Raw genomic sequence first — 20,355 nt, 5'->3', positions numbered from 1 at the left:
CTTGGAACCAAAACATTTCCAACTCGCCCATGGTTGGCCTCGAAGTTCATTCCCAAGCCAGTATTTCCAGGTCGCATTTCCGAGTAGTCCATCACGCCACTGTTTACACTAATATAGTAGTCGAAAATGTTGAAAAGGTAAAAAGTGACAAAAAAGTTGTTCAAAGGTTGTCCGGATCCAGGTTCGAACGAACCGCTTCTACTAAGGAGATAGCGAGCCAAACGCGTCACATGGTGACGACTACGCTACCAACCCCACGGTGGTCTGGTGACTGTACCTTCCAAACACAGACCTTAAGTACCGGGTAAGGTAGCTATCAGACTTGGTCTTGGCTCCCCAGTATAGAAACTGTTTGCCTAAGGCAGGGAGGAGCCTGGAGCTGGAGCCGGCACCCATAGTACCATTCACTTGGGACGAGATCCACCATTCACTCCGGTTCTCTACCCTCCGAGGGATCTAGTGAAGATCACGGCCCCGAAATCTAAGCCTATACCTTGATATATACACCCCACAGAGCTCGTACAAGAATACCATCTTGATCAGTGCCCGTCTCTATGGATACCTCTAGGTACCTAGTGAGATCCCGGAAGTAGAAGAGACTAGGTAGTCGGAACGGTGGACAGTTGAACGTGCAACCGCGGACACTCAAGCAGTCCGCTGTCAAAGTCCAACGGACCCGCCCGGTGCCATCACAGTCCAGCCCCGACGACGCCTGCATCCAAAAGCCAATCAAGTTCCACTTCTGCCGCGACCTCCTCCTCCTCCTCCCGGAAAGCCCCCTTTTCTCCAGAAAAGGGTTTGGCTACCTACCTCTAGCCTAGAGAAGTGTCGCACCTCCAGAATATTACGGTGATACTTACCTGTCATCTTCAAATTCCTCGGTAGTGAAGACCACGAATGGAAGGTAGGTATATGACGGACTTAGGTTGGCTGGAACGAAGTCAAGCACAGCGCTCTTACCTCTACGGTTATCGACTCCCCTAGCGAGGTAAGAACAGCAAAGCCTTTCATGGGGAATATAGGTACCTTCCCGCGCTGCGCCTTGTTCATTTCCGGACAACGAGACAACGTCTTGATATCATCTGGGGCTGTCATGGAGTGGATTAAGGTAGATTCCTCCTGCGCGGTTTACTGGTTGTAGAGATGGGAATGGGCGGGGTGGAATGATAGTGTCTAGCTACTTCTATTGCATTTCACAACTGCCCAGCGCGGAACCCAATTCCAGTTGGTCAACAGTCTGCGCCTCTTTCCCCTCAGCAGCCTTCTCTGCCTTCCACTTCTTGTCATCCCCTTCGGTAACCACAAAGCGCCAGCCGAAGATGTCTTGCCAAGCTAGATGGATGCCCCTGAGCTGCGAGAGGAGCTTGAGGCAGATGTCGCCGGTGTCCTCCTGGTCCTTGGGGATGTCAAGTAAGTGAATTGTCTCCTCTACGGCGTGCTTAGTTTGTTAAGCCATAGGGGAGGGGATTCCGTCAAGGATTCTGTGCAAGACATTACCGCGAAGTTTATTTGTCTCAGACGTCTCGTCCAATCTTCTAGGCGTTCTTCACCAAGGTTTATGTGTTAGATTCGGCGATGAAGGGTTCAAATCAGTGTCGGTACCTTATGTCTGGTTCGAAACTCATTACATGTTCTTGCTCAATGTTTAAGTGTAGAGGTAGTCAAGTGTTACCGAGGCCTTTTGGAGGTTTGGGAAGGATTGGTGGGAAGTATCGAACCGATAGAGTGCAAGAATGTTGGGCTGTGGTGTTGGAAGTTTCCTTCCTCTTCACTGTTTTGTGGTTTGGCAGTGATAACTCAATATCATTTGGACAAGATTCCTTCCCGAGGCATTTCCCGGCCTGTTTCCATCCGTCAATCCGGGGATCCCCCTTCCGCCATCCGTCCATTCTCCTTTCTGTTATTAGTTGTAGGTTCCTCTCCTATCTACGCCGGTCCTTGCGGTTTCTGGTGCCTGTATGACTTGATAGAAGGCGCTCAATAGCCGAGGAGGAAGGCATCGTCACCCCAAGGAAGCTACGGCAGCGTGGCCGGGAAAGAGATCCTGCATAGACGCACGTCAGGAAGCAAGTCAGGAAGCCAGAAAGCAAATCTGCATGCAGACTGGAAGCCATGAGGGGGCAGATGGCCAGGTATATAATCTGGGCTCCCCCACCCCTTTGACCGGATTCTTCTCTTCTCCAGATTCAAGCACTTTTCCCAATCTTTGACTTGCTCTGAGCATTTCCCCTTCTAGACTGGTGCGCCAACCAACCGCGAATCGAACGCCGGATTCATTGATGGCAATCATGAACTTTACACTGTTTCTTTCCTCTCCGGTTAAAAGCACTCGCGCTGCTCACCCCCGACAAACAGAAATCAACATCATGGGACGCCACATCAACCCGTGGACCGTACGACATTGACAACTCCAGTAGCAACGAAGACGACATCACCCAGCGACATGCAACTGAGCTTGCATGACCAGAGGAGGCTCATCTCCAAGCACCACCTCGCCCGGCACCAGCCTATACACCCCCTCCTACCCCAGGCTCGTGCCCTCTGGTATACACCACTGTCGAGATTACCGATGCGGATCGCCAGATGTTCTTGCACACGATATGCCGGCCAAGCTCTTCGTACCATTGGTTCTTCCTACCAAACAAGGGAATTACATCTCAGACTTTGAGTGCCCGGAATGCCCGTATACAGCATTATGGCATGACATGAGCCTCCATCTTCCCGCCTCGGCTCATCGGCACCAACTCAGTAATGCTTCTTCTCTTCTTTCGTCCTACAACTCAAGTCAGGGACAATTCCAACAGCGAATTTTTTTGTTGAACAGAACGCAAGCCTTTTTCGCGCTACACCAACTACCCTCACTATGCCAGCAGCCCATCGTATTGCCTTAGAGGAGAGATCACGGCTTAGAGCCCTGCCAATGCCTCCCATCATCTCGCGTATCCTCAACATCGTTCCGAAGGTCCCAATCTCGACAACCTTTCCGTCTGTTCATCGATCCATCCAACGGACGAAGAAGACTGGTCATCAGATCACTCTTTCTTCGACAGCCCAATTCCAGCCGTCAAGAAGGAGCAGAAAGAGCGCACTGGACTCTTTCTTCTCTCATCATCAAACACATCATTTCTTCTTTGGATACATCATCAACATTCACACTCTGCATCAACATCCAACTTTTCCGATGTTTTACACCAAGTAGTGTTAGTCTTCGGCGGAGCTCTTGTCGCAAACTTTACCACCGTCAGTCTACACGGCATCTTACATCCATCACACTTCTTACCATCCACGCCCTGCCACGCTCAAGTACCAGCAGGCAGCTAGACAAGTCCCTCATCATCAAGTAAGGCATTCATAGCTAAGGTACTTATCATATATATGGCTGCTAACACTTGATGACTTCCAGTCCCAGCCAACCTTTCAAAACCCCAAGCCAGCAGCCACCATGCCAAAACCTGTCATCATCTCCGAACCGATGCGCACAGCACTTCTAGAGTACTTCCGCGCTGTCACCCGTCTAGTCCGTCCATCCAGGACTGCGCCATCAACTCGTTCTCGTTGGCAGTGCCGCGAGCATTGCCCATTCCTCGGTCCAGAAGACTGAGGGCGTGGATGTTGCCGCCCCTTCCGCCTCTTCAACTCATTTCTAACATGTAGTCACTCGCAGTGCTCGCAACGACATCGACCTTCTGCCGCTTCCAATCTACGATGGCGTCGACTTGTGATTGTCGGAACGAAACCGTGTCCGATGTATCCGATCCCTGCCGCTCACACCGCATCAGAATACCAACAGGAGCTTGGGTAGGGATCGCAGTAGCATCGACCTCGCTATTGCTGAGTCTCTTCGACTTCGCTCAAGCACAATCTATCAAGATTTGGAGGACAATCTGTCCACATGATTCGCATTCTCCCCAACGGCTGCAACGACATTTGGTGCATTTTTTTTGCTTGGTTGTCTTGTTCATCATCGTCTGGCCGATATTCAAAGGGCATCAATTCTACAGATACATGAAGGGCCATATTCTGACGCAAGCCCCTCCGGCCCCCAACGTTACAGATGGACGACCATCTTACGCGGATCCGGCTCCAAAAGTCACGACCGGACCGCCGCCGTCCTACGCGGACGCGACGGCACCAGGACCAAGGGAAACGGAAAATGAATTTGCATGATGTGATCAACTGACCGGGAAGAGCGTTGGTGTTTTTGTTTCTTTCGTTTCTTTTGTTTTTCCGGTCCCAGGTTAGGCGATGTTGCCTTGTTTGAAGAGTGCATCTCAAAGAACAATACATGATGGCCTCGGAACCCGTCGCCGCCGTCGCCGCAGATGCGACGACTTGGTTGGAAGCACTGTTACACCTCGTCAGCACCATGTCATTCAAGGCATGGATGCCGTTTGTTATTGTCGTGGTATACTACCTCTGTTCACTAATATGGCTTTCAGCCAACGTTGACGAGGTCTACGACCATTTGTTCGGACCCGCCGCCACCGATAACATGTCCGGCCTCGAAGCCTTCAGGCTCGCGTGCAATGTCATGCAAACTATTGGCTTTGCTATAGAAATGGCATCCGTGTGCCATACCATCTTCCGTATCGGCTCCCCAGATACCAGTACGGCAACACTGCTGGACCATTCCACCCAAATCACCACGAGTCTCAAAAATTCGACATCATCCGCAAGGCCAGTCACACGCGATGAGAATGAACTGCTTGATACCGCAAACAAATGCCTCGAGGAGTGGATTAGGTACGCCAGCTATTTTCGCTGCCCAAGTTGTTTCTGCTATCGCGACTTTAACTGACGAGTCTCATAGATCTGATCAATTGAAATCCATCAATCATGTCCTCGACCTCTTCATCACAGACCGCGCATTGCTGCTGCTCTTGCGGCGACCCTTGCAAATATTTCATACCAAAAAACCTCCCAAGGTGTATTTAGACTACGCTGCATCCCTCTCCTCCCCTCGATTCTTCTCTTCCTTCGGCTTGCAACCAACTTTCACTGCATCGACAAGTTGTATTGATACTCAGTACCCGTCCACCATTATCATACTGCACCCGTCCGTCCACTCGCACACTGTTCGCTGCACCAACTGGATCCTGGCTTTCCGACTGGAACAAGCCCCATCCATTTAATTGCAAACCAAACAGTAACACCCCAAGGCCCAAACCACTTCGGAAGGGCAAAAGGTTGCCCCGGTGCTTGGTGAACACGATCCTTCAACGCGGCAGCGGGTGGAGCAGGTCGGGCAGGTCGGGCAGGTCGCGCTGGACTTGGACAAGATGATGAAGCAGGACCCCATTAGCCCCCATCCGGAAGACATCGGCAATTCCCCACCCGTCACCTCAGAATAGCAACAAGACTGAACGGGTCTAGGAAACTCACGACGGAGCTAACGATCCTGAAAACCCAATTTTCGTCCGATGATGCATCGAGCTGCCGCCGCTGGAGAACGAGTGGCTACCTTCCGCTCCGCTCATGGACCAGCAAGACCAAGGGGCCTAGGCGACCCCCGAGGACTTTGAATGTGTCGACTCGCCAGCCTACAAACAACACCCGTCGAAACTCAACCGCTGGGTGAATACGGATTACCTTCTGTCATGAACTTAGAGCCGCTCGACACAGATTGGCTCTTTCGGCTGTCAGATCTCTCTTCAGGTTGCTCCAGGTCGCCCGCTCGTTACTCCTCGCCTTATAGTTCTGGATCGTAAGCCCACTCATCTCTCTGGTTCCTCGCCTTATAGTTCAATCGTCAGCTGTGACGCTTCGGATCTCTCTTCGGAGATAGATTGGCTGTCCCTCGACGTTAGCGGTGACGCTTCGGGTCTCTCTTCGGAGATAGATTGGCTCTCCCTTGATTTCTCGTGACTTCGCTGATCACGGCGTACGATGTCCCATTTTTGTATACGACAAGCTTCGAAAAGGTTTGCACCATCAGCTGGCAAAACTCAGGTGGCATCTGATTATGAGCCCCAGATGCTGGTTCGAAATTTCGATCAAACTCCACGCGAACCCGGCCAGCATGGATTGTCGAGCGCAAGAAACCCTCGGTCGGAACTTCTTTCATCAACTCCTCCACCCCTGTCCGTCACACTCCAGTGCGGTCACAGGCATGTTCGGTACACACTTACGTGCTGGACATGGCGCCATCAGATTGGGATTCTGAAGATGACGGAGCCTAGAGCACTCCTGATTTGGAAGGTCCTAATTTCGAAACCATATCGGTACTCTCGGGCTTCTACCCATCAGATGACGAGATCGACTGGTTATGGGTGACTTGCTCGCGCACATCTAGCTACCTACTCAACCGACTGGAAATAGTTCAGGTATCTTCGAAAACTAGGTATATGCACACGTTCGAGCCGAAGAGACGTACGGCGCGACGGAATACGCAACACCCTCATCCATCTTCACAAATGGTGCCCAATAGACCAAGAGACTCAGGCGACCTCCGATGACTTTGAATACGTCGACCTACCGCCGCTGGAAGACGAGTGGCTACCCGCTCCGCTAATGGGTAACTTAGAGCCCCTCATTATTGAGTACCCGAAGATGCGACCCATTGTGAAATAAAAAATGATTCCTTCTCCAACGGCCATATGCAGCCACTCTCTCGTCGTAGAGGAAATGAAAAGAAGCAAAAGATGCTGTTCGGTCCCTGGAAGGAATCAAAACCGGCCAACAGTCTATAACGACCCGGCTCAACCAAAACCATTCAATCTTCTCTTTTCTTCTTCACATTGACAATCGAAGTCGCAATTCGGGCCATCGCGACAACGATAGTCAAGCTCTTCCAATCGATCGCTGCCGATTTCGCCAATATCCGACAACAAGCGTCGACTTTTGGCGCGTCTGTCTCCGAAGAGAAGGTGGACGGCGAAGGGACCTAGACGGAACCGGAGTCTAAGCCGACTCCGAAAGAGCAGTATCCTCTCGTGAGGAGGGTAACAAGAAGTTCAAGGAGATGGGACGCGGTGGCGGTTTTAGCGGGGGCGGCGGCGGCGGCGAAAGCAATGGACGTGGTGGAGATGGCGATGGCCGGAGCGAGAGAGGGAGCCGGAGCGGGAAATAGCACGTAGAAAGTTTATTAGATCGAGTTCTGGTCAACTTGTCTAGACGTCTTTAAATCTAGTTTATGTGTTTGGCTTAACAATGTTGGCTTAACATTAGTGTCAATATGTTAATGATGATATAGGCAATGCATCTTGGGTTTGAACTTGGGCGTTTTACACTGAGTGACCTTGCCGCGTTTCCCAACGGGTTACATGTGTCTCACTGGAGTACGAAGCTAACAGGCAAACCAGTATTGGGCTGTACATACTTACTAGTATTACATGTACATAACTGGGTGATTGAGAGGTGGGAGGCTAGACTGGGTAAAGAAGTCAGGTCTGTATTCGATGAAAGTCCATGGAGAAGTGAAGTTAAGCGTCCGGGTACGAAAGAGATAGCGGCTGTATGAATAATTATATGATCAAATTGCCTTCATGTTTGTGACCAAACACTGTAGACTTCACAGCAACCATGAATAAGTGTGCACGAGAAGACAAGTAGCGACTGTAGAATTGAATTATCATTACCAATACTAGCGAGTGTATGATGTAGAGTAAGGTAATGAAACGTGGGTATATTCATCAAACAAAGCATGTACTGGCAACGAGCGATCCCATGGTCCAAACCGAAGAAATCATTTCCCATTATCGCTTTCCCGTACCATGCCTTCCAACTGAAACTTCAAACGAAGCAAAAACCAAGGCAAAAACATCCCATGGGTATCCTGCAAAAAGAAGATATGTACCGTAACGTGAAGAGAAAAGTGAAAACGGCTGGAAGGAGACGCGAGCAATAAACAGAGTGATGTTGCTAGAGCAAGCCCCTGATTAAGCTCTAGCTGAGCAGCGGTAGGCCGGAGTGTTGGGTTCATATCATAACTCCTACCCCTGGGAGACTATATGTTCTCAACAATGTGCGCGTTCAACGCCTGCTGGAACCCCCCATCGGAAGATCCGAAGTCGTGGAACGAGGTCGTGTCCTTCTTCGCACCGCTGCCCTCGCCCTGGTTGAAAGATCCCGGAGCATCCAGTGACGCATTGAACTGCGCCTGACTAGGCATCGTTTGGTTTGTAGCTGGCAAGAAGATGACCTTGCTGTTCGCCGACTTGGCCATAGCCTGCATAGCCTCGAGGTACCGAATCTGCATGGCCGGAGCGCTTGACAGAATATCGGCGGCCTGCCTCATCAGCTTGGCGGCCTCGACCTCGGCCTTGGCGGCAATGATCTTGCTCTCGCCGATACGCTTGCTCTGGGCAGCCATGGAGAGGGAGTCTTGCAGCTCGTGGGAGAAGATGATGTCCTTGATGAGCATGCTCTCGACGGCGACACCCCACTCGGCCGCGACATCCTCAATGATCTCCCCGATGGACTGAGCAATCTCTTCGCGGCGCTCGATCACGTCCTGAAGCACACGGGCGCCGATGACGTGGCGCAAGGTAGTCTGGGTGCGCTCGATCAGGGCCTGCTTGACGTTGGTGATACCGAACGCGGCCTTGTGCGGGCTGACGATGTGGTAGTAGATGACGCTCGTCAACTGCACCGTCACGTTGTCCTTGGTCATGCACACCTGCTGCGGCACCTCGACGATCTGGATCTTGACGTCCACCTGGATCAGTTTCTCGGCGAGCGGGTTGACTCGGACGAGACCCGGGTCAACGGCCTTGTAGAACCTGCCGAACTTGGTCACCAGGCCGACGTTGCCTTGCTGGACCGTCTTGTACGGGTTCGGGCACACGATGCAGCACGGGATGGCGCCGATGGTGCCGATGACGGCGCCGAGGCCGTTGATCATATAGCCGTACCAGTCCTTGGGGTCGGCTTCGTGGGTGATGATGCTCGCGTAGGATTTCTGGAGGTCTTCGGCCTTGGGAGGCTGCACCGTCATGGGCGCTTGAGGGCGGAAGCCGCCGGCGCCGTTGGTGGTAGGCTCGTGCTCGTGGTCGTAATCGATGAGCGCGGGGCCCTTGCCCTTAAGGGGGGTCGGGTCAGTCGAGATGGAGCTCATGGTTGTGGTGATGGGGAGGTGTGTGTTGGAAGAGAGTAAGTGGGGTGACCAATGGTTGTTGATGTTATTGTGGTCGTTGCACTTGGTTGGATGATTGGGTGTTAATCATACAAGTGTAAGTGGTAGATGGAATGTGGATATCCAGAAGGACGATTCGAGGGAGGGGGACGGTGACCTTTTAAGCATTCTCGAATCCAGCGATGTGCCAAGGCAAGAGGACAGAGTGTGGCGGCCTGGTTGGTGATTCAGTGGCATGTATGACTGCCTCGTGGTATCTGGCCCGGATACAAAGGTAGAAACGAAGAAAGAAGGTGGTGTGGTGTGCTCAGGCGTGGTTCCTGTCGTGTAAGCGATAACATTTCCCATGGCGCTGGGGTTGTCCTGCAAGGTGCATTTTAAGCGGTCGATTTGGGGATCAGTGGATGCTGTTAGTGCTGCACTGTGGAGCCATTTCCCCGCATGTATCACTTCCTTTGTTGTTTTCATCACTCCAACACATCCGCACGCACATTCATCCGTTGGCTGTATCGAACACCGACCGAATAATCGCCATCTATCTACTATCTTCAAGTCCCCAAATTCCCGCATAGGCAAGCAACTTGCCTCCTTCCATGCACTGCCTCGTCAACGTCCTCAGAGTCATCACGGGGTCCGAGTGGCCAGTCGAAAGCGAAAGCACCGCACAACAAAATCCAGTTGCCGATATCCGACCAACCGACCTGACAGCCTTACATGCTCTGCACTGTGTAGGAATCTTTGATATTGGGGTCTGCTGGCACGCCACCCTAACAACGTTATTGGGCATCGAGGCCTCTATGACGCACCGCCCCTCGCATCGAATCCGTCTTTCCGCCACGACCTCTCCCGCGCAAGAACGCGTTATTCCCGCTATCATACAACGAGCACATTTCTGGAGGAGCCGCCTACAGGACGCCCCAATCGTCCTCAGCCACTGTCCTGCACTTGATTGCCCTTCAAACTGCCTGCTCTGTCACTCGGTGTGCCCTCCTGCTAACGAATGTATCAAGCCAGTTATTCACTCATGACACCATGAAAATATCTCAAGACTCCTTGATAAGACGGTACGGCCAACCGAAGCCAAGAACCTTTCAGTCCGAACCGACCCTAGGCCCCGGCCCCGGCCAATTGACCCTTTTTGACGGACGACCAACAACAACCCATCTGACCCAGCATGGCCACAGACCCGCTAGCTTTTACGCCAACAATGCCACCTGCTTGCACACCCAATCCGCTAGCCGACGGTCGGCACCAACATCATCAGTCTTGGGTGGCAGCCTGATCTCTTGGCCTTTTTGATCCTCGATACGTACCTACGAGACATGGACACGAGACAAAGAAACAGCCTCTCTGTGTGCCTCGATCTTCTCATCGCCATCAGGCTGTACAGAGATGATCGGCCAACAAAACACCATCCAATATTGACGAATCAACCACCGGCCCTGGATATGCTTGGAAGTTTACCCGTTTCCTTCTAGACGCCCATGACTCGTGGTGGCTGTCCATCCCAATCCGTCACCGAGACCCTGTCATTCGTCAACCCTGGGCACATCTGTCTACCGTCACGGGAAATGTTCAGAGACTAGCACGACAGTCCAAGATACTCCTTGCAGGAACACTGCCCCTTCACGATACCACTCGTTTTCTTCGTTAATACCATGCAAGGTCCAAGCATCGAGTCGGACAAAGTCATTAGACCAATGTTTGGGTACTCCTGCATTGTTCTAGCCTCGGGACCACTCGACTCGGACCACTTTGACACTTTGCGAACATGGGGATCTTGGCCTTTTCACGTTCCCAGTCTGGATGTAAGGTCATCGGCATATCATAGGAAGGCTGAGCGGTTTACGCTCTGAAGATAACAGCACTAACAGAACCAACCACATACTGACGGGATATTAACTTGTCATAGGAATTTCTTTTCCCGCCTCATCACCGGAACAGGACGCTTAATGGTTACATGATGTTTCCAGACCAACCACTCGGGACACGATCGCTGCTTTCCAACCATTTACCTGGAGAATCCTCATCACGAAGCTCCGGTTTTACCCCTCCGCAAGCATTGCCACGATGGAGTATTGCAAGCGTATTATTCTCATCGACGAGAAACCATCGGGCTTCCAGGCTCTCCGATGTCCTGCTTATGCTCGGCTCGATGGTAGACATTAGGTCGTGTCTCAAGCGAGATCAAGCCGCGAGTGGCTAGCGAGTGTTGAACTCGAGCTCATCTGGTATGTGGAATCTGACTTGCACAAGTTTGAAATGATGAGCCTGCTGGCATGGGGCCTGAAAGAACCTCGCATGAAGTCGATATAGGTTTGGTGCGTTGCTTACCTGGGTTACTGTGGAGTGACTCTATGACCCTCTCATCACCACGCCTACCAGACTGAGACCTTGTAGGGGAACGTCCACTCTGTCTCTGACACCACTTTCAGTCTGAAGCCTAATTTTATTGCCACTTTGGCGTACCATTTCTGGCCACGGACTGACGGGTGAGATTATCCGTTAGCTTTAACTCATTTATGCCATGCCTAAAACGCTCTCAGTAGATGACAGGAAAATAACTGCGGGCTTGGTCCAGTAGAGGTAAATAATTTTCCAACAACTTACAAGCCTTGCCCTCGTACCACAATTCTACCTGAGCGGCCCCTTTTGACATGAGTACAGGGATAAGCTCGAGATACAAATTCTTGAGATACGAATTCGTATGATTCCAAGGCCCCTCGAAGACAATCAGTTCTTTCAAACCCGTATTATCCGGATGAAGCCGCAGCCCCCTACTGAGATAAGGGAGTGACAAGCTCCTCAAGTTAGGACATCTCTTGACGAAGGCATTGATTGTATCTGTTGGGTCTTCGTCAGGCTTGAATCCTCCACCAATGTTGCAGCCTGATAGCGTGCAGTAAAATGATCTAAGATTTGCACAGAGCTCCGACGACACGCTCTGCAGAAGTGAAGCCAAATCACAGGCAGGGGCTTTTAGCCCAAGAGTAGTCAGATTATCAAACCGGTTAGTAAGCGCGTTCTTCAAGCTTGTGAGAAGATACCACGAAGGTTTCATTTCAGAAGTTGACGTGCCCACGGCCTCGTGGCGACCTACTATGCTGATATCAAGCTCTTCCAGCTCCGACAGATCCGTCAGGGAAGACATCAATATCTTGTTAAGACGCCTGATACCATCAAGATGGTTCTTCACATCAGGCTCATCTGCGTAGCGTGAGTCAAAATTCCAACGGTCGAGCCCCTCTGGATTGAAGACAATGTGAAGTCGTCGTATACGGCCCGTTACGGGACGATTCTCCTGACGATTCCAAAATTCAGCGAGGCTAGACCAGTTCTTGGAATTAAGGGTATGAAAGCTGAAGGGAATATATTTGTAGATATTCGCCATCGCTGGGTCGTAGAAGGCCTTGCAAACGAGAGGTAGTTTGCGGAGTTGTCGTATAGCGCGATAGATCTCACCTCTCCCAACATATCCCCCCTGCCGTTTTGATGGCGCGAGCTGATCGTGGAGTATGTCAGACCGCAGGGGAATGGGTTTGCAGAGCTCTTCGATGATCTGTGTTGTATGGATGGAAACACAGTGGTGGGTTAGCCATCTTGGAGCGGGAATGTGGGAGTGGAGTGGTACAACGACTAAGAAAAAGGGGGGAAGAAAGTAGGGAGAGAAAGAGAAAAGATAGAACCAAAAGGAAGAAAAAGAGGAAAAGAAGGGGGAAAAAAAAGGAAAAAAAAAAGAAAAAAGGAAAAAGAATAAAGGGACACAAAAAAGAAACAAGAGAAAAGGAAAAAGACACCTCCCATGCGACCACACATACAAAATCGACACAGAACAACAACAACAACAACAACAACAACAACAACAACAACAACAACAACAACAACAACAACAACAACAACAACAACAACAACAACAACAACAACAACAACAACAACAACAACAACAACAACAACAACAACAACAACAACAACAACAACAACAACAACAACAATCCAAGAACCCAAGAAAAATCCTAAACAGGCCCTAGAAAAGGCCAGATAAAAAACGCCAACATATGAACAGAAGAAAATGACCTGCAAACTAACCAAATAAAGAATATCATAAGGCAACTGATCCAACGTTAAACCCCTTCTACCAGTACCCCCACCAGGACCTGATCCCGATGTCATCATTGACTCAGGTCCTAGCTCAGGTTCAGTCCGAGCAGGCTCTAGCTCGGGCCCCAGTAGCTTGGGCTCGGGTTCCGATAATCCTGATGATGCCTCGTGCTCCTGTGCTGATATCCCATAGCTTGTTGCTAACTCGAGTTGTAATAACTGCTGTTCTAATGAGTCGGATTCTGATGATGGCTCCGGTTTTATAGAGTTCGGTTCTTCTGGTAGTTCCGGGGGCGATGGTGGGTTCGTTGGTGGCAGTGGCAGTGGTACTTTTTCATGCTTCTTCCCAAGTTCGGGGCAGCAGCGCCTTTTCCTCCTCTTCTTCTTTGGTCCTAGCATGGGGTATTTGTTTTTCTTCCTTTTCTTCTTCTTGTCGTTGTTGTCCTTGTTCTTGCTCTTGCTCTCGTCGTCGTCCAGGGAGATGGCGTCAAGATTTTCTGCTAGTGTTCGGGTTCGGGGTGGCATTTTGACTTGGTCGGTTCGGTACTGGGGTTAAGGAGGACGGGGTGGGTAGGCTTCCGGGGCTGATGGAGATATGGAATAATCGAAGAAAGGTGTAGGAGGGAAGTGTGTGAGAATTTTTTTTTCGGATTTTTAGAGCTGAATTGTCAGGATGGGCGGGAGGGAGAGTGAGCGAGCGAGCGGTTAGAAGACAATTGAGACTGGGTTTTATATGGGGGTTAATTCGTGCGGAGCGAAGGAACCAGAACACTCCGGGGTGGGATGACATGCTGGAAGTATGGAACCATATAGAGGTATTGATGGATTCAACTTGCTAGATAACGGTGCCTAAGGTGTACCTAGGCATAAGAAGCAAACTCAAATCTTCTGGAACTGGCGTTTGGGATAAAGTATGTATGTATGGCCTAGAAGCGAGTGGACTACAAGCAAAGACTGACTGAAAGCACGGCGAGACAAGGCGGCTTCTTTCGCCGCCGGAAAGCCACCGGGCTTGTTCATATGCACCTTCTTTGCAGAGTACAGTCGGAAATAACAAAACAGAGAGAAAGACGGCCGCACTTGGGGAATATACGGAAAGAATGAAGAGAGGAAGACAATAATAGTTGGTATCTTTCCCCCGGCTCACAGTCATCAACGCTCACCAAAGGGGCCAAGAACTACCAATTGCTACCTTATCCGAATCTTCAAGAAGGACTGTGAACTTGAGTAGACTGTAACTGAAGTTATCTCCGAATCTAGAATTGCCGAGAGTGTACAAGCTACATCCAAGGGTTTTTGGGTGTCTCTGGTATGGCATCTTGGTTTGTAGTTCGTACCACCAGGTATGACACAAGCGAGAAGCAAGAACACGAAAAGGCCAAACACAGCACGAGTGACACTCGACATTTTCTCCCTCTGAGATATGAATTTACCTACTTACCTTACCGAACAACCTTTGTCGAACATGTGAATGAACTTCCTAGGTAGCAAAGCTTGATAAAACCGCAATGCATCATTCGTCGATTCATAGTACAATCTAATGCTGGTTTGTTTGTTAGCTTGGTACTCCTGGTATATTGGACGAGATCTATCCCGAATTGTCCCAAACCTCACAAAGATAAAATAAATGGCTAGGTACGGATCGGAAAGGCATTAACAAGATTCAATATGGCGTATCAAATTTTCAAAATAGTATATGTAAGGTAAGATCACGCTTTGGTTGTGGAAGGAAACGGATTAATTAGATAAATAAACGCCTAGGAAAGTTGACCAGAGGTCTCGAGCTAACAAACAAACCAGTATTGTACTGTATGCAGTCATTCCGAAAGAATTGTGTAAGTGATAGGTAGTTCTTGTTCTCTTTAGGGGGCATTGATGACTGCAATAAAGAGAAAGCACACTGGACATCAACGTGTTTCCGTAGAGGTACTCATTTTCCCTATTTTGTACCACGCTTGCGACGTCCGTTGCCCTTTGGTTTAGGGTAGCATTGAACGCCATCTCCAAACACTTTCAGCTTGCGTCCTAGCGCGTTTTCTAAGTAGACGAATCTCACTAAAAAGTGGTGATGTTTTGCGTCAGCTTCCATTTTAGCCACTCTAGTTGACTCTACGCCAACACAAACATTTGTTGGGACTCTCAGAGACGTGAAGTTTCTCAAAACTTACCAAGATGAGCCTTCGATGTCGGAAGTTTTCCGCCATGTAATTCTAGATTGACCACCCCTCTGCGGGTCAACCTCTTCATAGAGTTGATATCTTCAGTCGGTTTAGCCCGTGGAACTGGAACGATATCAGTTCCTAACACAGCCAACCTCTCCAGACCGATGTTCTCCGGATGCAGCCTCAATGCCCTGCTGAACAGGGCCCACTCGGGAATTGTAAGATCTCTAAGTTTGGGGCACCTCCAAACAAGGCCAGCTAGCAATTGTTTCGAACCAGATTCCCGAGCTTTGAATTGCCCATCGATGTAAACTGTCTTTTTCCCCGGAGTCTCCGGGAAATATCTGGGGTATTGGACAAGCTCCTCAGGCCGCCGTTTGCAATAGAATGATCGAAGACTTGAGCAAATCTCCGAGGTCGATACGCTACGCAAAAGCGGGACCAAATCGTTGGTAGCAGCCGTCAACCTCAGACTAGTCAGGCCGTTGAAGTGGCCAAACTCGAATGCCTCTCGCAAGTCCGTCATTAACCGACCTAAAATGGCTGGAAGTATGGGGATGATGGGGCCATTCGAATGGGTGTCTATCCGAATATCCAGCTCCCTCAAGGCTGGCAAGCCCGCCATGGGCATTGCTAGCTTTTCTCCAAACCGTTCCATTTCCCACATGAGCTGATTACCCCTGATTCCCACCTCACCCCACTCCAGTCCTACTCCCGACTTCTTGCTGGGCCTCCCATATATTTCACAATTTCTGCCGAGCTCATCCATATCAAAGACGATACGAAGACTTTGGATACGGTTCATGACGGCGCGGTTGGACTCATTGTCCCAGAAGTCGAGGCAACTGGACCAGTGTTGGGGATCACGGTGAAGTATGAGAGGGATGTGTCTGAAGATATGCGCTTGAGCTGCGTGGTAGAAGGTTCGGCTGACGAGAGGTAGTTTGAGGAGTTGGCGGTGAGTAGACTTAGAATAGAATTTCCCGGATTTACCCTTTGGAGGGCGGAGGGAAAGGGGGGCGGAGGTGGGCAAGTGTTCGCTCGGTGGAGGGAGGTCGGCGCAGAATTCCGAGATGATCTGTTTTGGAATGGGAGTGAGTTACTGGAACATTGGTAAAGACAGTGACAAAAGACGAGGAACTTCTGACTGACCATGTAAATGACATCGTAAGGAAGCCGATCAAACGTGATACCCGTACTTGGCTGTAGCTCTGGCTCTGGATGTGGCTCTGGCTCTGGATGTGGCTCTGGCTGTAGCTCTGGCTGCGGTTCTGGCGGCACTTCAGAGGCCGCAACGACTTCTCCGCCTTTCTCACGGTTGGCATGCCTTTTTCTTTTCGGTCCAACCATGTGATATTTGTTTCTCTTTTTCTTCTTTCTGCTTTCTTGCAAAGAGGTGATCTTCTTCTCTCTTCGGGCTAGCATCTTGATAAGTGCTAGTGAGTGTTGACTAGGCGAGAGGTTGACTTGGGCGAGGTGTCGGTAACCGCGGGGACTGGAAGAGGGACATGCTTACGCTGAAGTTATATGGGCATGTCTCGCTAGGAGACACCATTGTACTCAAGTAATGGAAGGAACCCGACGAAAGTAAGTGCCAGTATCAGACGCAGGAATGGTGATAATTCGGGCAGCGAAGAGAAACTAGAGTGGAGATTTATTCACTTCTCGTCAAAGCGGCCGAACTTGAAGAAACTAACCTTGAAGAAGGGGAGAAGGGTGGATGTTTGCAAGTTCAATGAAATGGTCGAATCAGTTGAGTTGCTTGAATGATCGAGAAGAAAATGGATCAGGCGGAGGAAGTCCTGACTTGCAAGGTGTCTCTTGTCGTGCCTGAAAATCGCCTCCAACCGCCTGGCCTCTTGCTCCTTCTCTCTGTAGGATGTCGATGCTTTGGACAATCGAGATCTCCAGCATACGGGAGCACTTTCCATATCCTACTGTGGTTCCGAGCAAAAGAAAACCCCCCCTGTCAGGTATCTGGCACGGACTACCACGGCCAAAATTTCGGGGTTGTCGAGGTGGGCGTAAAAATAAACCGAATATGGATAGTCTAATACGGCTCGCTTTGGCTAGAAAAGGCCGTTACAAAACTGTGATAGGGATCACAATAATTTGAAAACACATCGGCTAGAATCACTTAGGGATTCTTCCCTTTAGAGAATGCCTCGAATTTAAACTCAAAGGTATATTAAATACGCTAGGATATATAATATACTAATCGTATTATATTCGGTTTATTCTTACGACTATTCCGGGTGTGTAAAGTTCGGTACTCACCCCGCCTATTGAATTTACCCATCATACCAAGTACACCCACCACATTGTCCAGGCACCGGGTTCCAGCAAATTTGCCGCACCTACCCGGGCCGCTGCTCCTTCCTTCCTCCCTTCCACTTCCATCTCATACCAGAACAGACCGCCTAACGAGTATTTAATTCACCTCCTTGGCACCTTCTGTCACCAACAACCGCTTGGTCGAGTGGCGTAACGGTTAACCGTCCTAACACCGCAAACCAACCCCCGAAAAAGATACCTACCGGTTCGGGAACGATAATGTACATTCAAATAACCCAAAGAGCGTTCCACATCGTAGACCGCGTCCGTTGGCTAGGATCTGTAGGTATGAGCAGCGACAGAAGAAGGTAATCGATTACCAATATATAAATAAACGACAAAATCAAAATAGTTTGAGGTGTTTCGATGGTTCGTTGAAATGCCACTCGAACGAGCGGTTGTTGGTCTTTTTTTGTACCTTTTTGTACCTTCCCCGGAGGGAGATGAAAAGGGGACGGGTTGAGCAGGATTAATTGCTTTCATGGCTTACGGACGCGGCATCAGGGATTAAATTTTCTCTTAAAGACCTCTTGCTATTTAGCAGAGCCATTTGGAGCATTTGAAATGGCATGGGAAGGAAAGGAAAAGGCATGTATGAGTAGACAATTGACATTATGGAAAGGATTTTACCTCTAGGCAACCAGCTTGAGGATAGTTGGTAGATGAGCGGGAGGTAATGCGTTCAACGGCGGTTGAGTCTTGCCCTTTTTTTTTTTTTTTTTTTTTTTTCCTTTCTACTTTTCACGGCACTCTTTTGTTTCACAGGCTTGCTTTGCTGTACAGTCCAATGCTGGTTTGTTTGTTAGCTCGAAACCTAGGTCAATATTCTCAGGTGTTTTCAGACCCTGTTCATGCGTGTCAATTCATAATTAAAGTCTGATCGGTCTTCGAATATCCCAATTCTAGTACTGAATATATCATATTAAATCTTGTTAATGCATTTTCGATTCGTACTTAATTAACCATTTCAATACGTCCTTGCAAGGTTCAGGATAGCTCGGGATAAATCTCGTCCAAAATAGCAGGAGTATCAAACTAACAAACACACCAGCATTAGATTGTATGTATTACTTTGCTCTCTACCTAGTTCCAGCCCTCATATCCCCTCCGGTAGCATTCTGATGTCAGTCTTCCACCTTGTCCATGAGTGCGACCTACTGTCCAAACTAAGCGATGCTTGGCCGTGCATCCAGATTCTGGCATTTGCTCCTTACTATGACCCTATCGTCAGCCTTAAAAACCTCCAGGACCATGTCTTGACCCTGAAAAACCTTCACGCTGCGGCACCCGGTCTTTTCTTGTAGAGCAAGACACCAGTTTTGACTATCTACTGTCGGGTGGGATTCCGCGTTAGCTATGGTGTCCATATATCGGGTAAACAGGGCATTCAAACAGATCTATAACCAAGATCTCTAGAGAGACTCCGTCGTTGGTGCATTGAGAAGAAGAACGGCAGAAGAAAAGAAACCCGAGAACTTACCATCCGGTCTCAACGGCCTTCGAACCAAACCCCCCGGTGGACGCACAATCGCAGTCACATCCCTAAGCTGAATCTCCGTCTTTTCCGTCGCCAGCTTCTCCAACAACATCTCAAGGCTTATCGGCCCCATGATCATATAAGTTTCTGTCACACTCAACACCTCCAGGCCCCGCTTTGCTGCTAACGGATGCAATCTCAAGTGCAGCTCTCGCGGACGCCAAACCTCCAGCCTCTTCAGCTTCGGACACCTCGCGACAAACATCTCAATCGCCTCTTGACCGCTCTTCACTTCCACCTCCCTCTCACCTGGAATCCGAGTAACCACCCCATCAGCTCCAACAACTTTGGCATCATCAACTTTCAAGTTAACCTTCCACGGCAGCTGCCTCAGCTTGTCCATGTCGTGGGTATACCTGCCACTGAACTCTTCTAGGTTCGCACACAGTCTTTTCTGATCCGGCCTCGGCACGGCTTCGAATGCGGTGCACAGCAGCGAGACCAAGTCATTCTCCGGGGCTGTGATGTGCAAGGTGGTTAAATTACCGTCGAAGCCGCAACGAAAGACTTGCTCGAGGCCCTGGAGAAGTGCGCAGGCTCCCTTCCAGAGCTTGAAGTTGGGGCCCTTCCTGTAACCGAATTCGGGCCACAGGCAGCTTAAGTTGATGTTTATCTGTTTCAGCCGCATTGTGTAGTTGATGCTGAGGTTGTCGGTGAGATGGCGTATGGCGGCGCGAAGTCGTTGTTCGGTGGCCTGCTCCTGCTGCTGACCATGCTGGTTTCGGTTCTGATGCTGGCGCTTATACGCGGATCCGGAGCGAGTGCGGAGGATGTGAAGGTCTTGCTGCTGCTGTTTCGCTTTATTGTCTCTCTCTGCTGTCTCCTTGCAGTAATTAACAAACTCCCAGTTGTTGAAGGTTATCGAGAGCTTTTCGATGCGGTTCATCATGCCACGGTTATTTTCGTCGTTCCAGTAGTCGACCATCCTCAGCCAGCGTTCAGGTTTGTCGAATGTCAAGGGGATGTGCTTGGTCATGTGTACCAGCACTGGGTGGGCGAAGGCTCTGCAGACAAGCCGGAGTTGGGGGAGCTGTTGGACGAGATCGAGACTGGACCTAGAGACCCATTTTGTTTGAAACCATGAGTGTGGCGCTTTGGTATACTCTGCATCGGACGAATATGAGAGAGATAATTTACAGAACTCTGCAATG

General features: G+C 49.9%; 5 protein-coding genes across 5 annotated transcripts; 1 reads left to right on the top strand and 4 right to left on the bottom strand.

Annotated features, from left to right (window-relative positions):
* Positions 1-4,288: 4,288 nt before the first annotated feature.
* B0H65DRAFT_573259 (uncharacterized protein) lies at positions 4,289-5,327 on the top strand (the record flags this gene model as incomplete). Its single annotated transcript, XM_062830541.1, has 2 exons — positions 4,289-4,743; positions 4,811-5,327. The coding sequence occupies 2 exons, from the start codon at positions 4,289-4,291 to the stop codon at positions 5,130-5,132; spliced, it is 777 nt and encodes a 258-aa protein (XP_062681427.1). The 3' UTR covers positions 5,133-5,327.
* Positions 5,328-7,820: 2,493 nt separating this feature from the next.
* B0H65DRAFT_186254 (uncharacterized protein) lies at positions 7,821-9,407 on the bottom strand. Its single transcript, XM_062821575.1, has 2 exons — positions 9,231-9,407; positions 7,821-9,136 (listed from the first exon to the last, which is right to left on the bottom strand). The coding sequence occupies exon 2, from the start codon at positions 9,053-9,055 to the stop codon at positions 7,946-7,948; it is 1,110 nt and encodes a 369-aa protein (XP_062681426.1). The 5' UTR covers positions 9,056-9,136; positions 9,231-9,407; the 3' UTR covers positions 7,821-7,945.
* A 2,086-nt stretch (positions 9,408-11,493) lies between these two features.
* On the bottom strand, positions 11,494-14,098 carry B0H65DRAFT_186409 (uncharacterized protein). The gene is made up of 2 exons (XM_062821576.1): positions 13,160-14,098; positions 11,494-12,632 (listed from the first exon to the last, which is right to left on the bottom strand). The coding sequence occupies exons 1-2, from the start codon at positions 13,694-13,696 to the stop codon at positions 11,616-11,618; spliced, it is 1,554 nt and encodes a 517-aa protein (XP_062681425.1). The 5' UTR covers positions 13,697-14,098; the 3' UTR covers positions 11,494-11,615.
* Positions 14,099-15,096: 998 nt separating this feature from the next.
* B0H65DRAFT_493161 (uncharacterized protein) lies at positions 15,097-16,848 on the bottom strand. Its single transcript, XM_062827762.1, has 3 exons — positions 16,486-16,848; positions 15,340-16,411; positions 15,097-15,226 (listed from the first exon to the last, which is right to left on the bottom strand). The coding sequence occupies exons 1-3, from the start codon at positions 16,756-16,758 to the stop codon at positions 15,111-15,113; spliced, it is 1,461 nt and encodes a 486-aa protein (XP_062681424.1). The 5' UTR covers positions 16,759-16,848; the 3' UTR covers positions 15,097-15,110.
* Positions 16,849-18,940: 2,092 nt separating this feature from the next.
* Positions 18,941-20,180, bottom strand: B0H65DRAFT_573246 (uncharacterized protein; the record flags this gene model as incomplete). The annotated part of the gene is made up of 2 exons (XM_062830540.1): positions 18,941-18,990; positions 19,148-20,180. The coding sequence occupies 2 exons, from the start codon at positions 20,178-20,180 to the stop codon at positions 18,941-18,943; spliced, it is 1,083 nt and encodes a 360-aa protein (XP_062681423.1).
* Positions 20,181-20,355: the final 175 nt, after the last annotated feature.

Source organism: Neurospora tetraspora, assembly GCF_033439725.1.
Source record: "Neurospora tetraspora strain CBS 560.94 chromosome Unknown B0H65scaffold_4, whole genome shotgun sequence".
NCBI lineage: Eukaryota > Fungi > Ascomycota > Sordariomycetes > Sordariales > Sordariaceae > Neurospora > Neurospora tetraspora.
The sequence above is the reverse complement of the archived record's forward strand: the minus strand, read 5'-3'. Positions and strand labels throughout refer to the sequence as shown.

Coding starts and splice junctions, on each gene's coding strand:
- B0H65DRAFT_186254 (XM_062821575.1), bottom strand. CDS start 9,055: ATGAGCTCCATCTCGACTGACCCGACCCCCCTTAAGGGCAAGGGCCCC.
- B0H65DRAFT_186409 (XM_062821576.1), bottom strand. CDS start 13,696: ATGCCACCCCGAACCCGAACACTAGCAGAAAATCTTGACGCCATCTCC. Junction 12,633..13,159: donor CTTATGATATTCTTTATTTG/GTTAGTTTGCAG, acceptor CATACAACACAG/ATCATCGAAGAGCTCTGCAA.
- B0H65DRAFT_493161 (XM_062827762.1), bottom strand. CDS start 16,758: ATGCTAGCCCGAAGAGAGAAGAAGATCACCTCTTTGCAAGAAAGCAGA. Junction 16,412..16,485: donor CTTACGATGTCATTTACATG/GTCAGTCAGAAG, acceptor ATTCCAAAACAG/ATCATCTCGGAATTCTGCGC. Junction 15,227..15,339: donor GACATCGAAGGCTCATCTTG/GTAAGTTTTGAG, acceptor ACCACTTTTTAG/TGAGATTCGTCTACTTAGAA.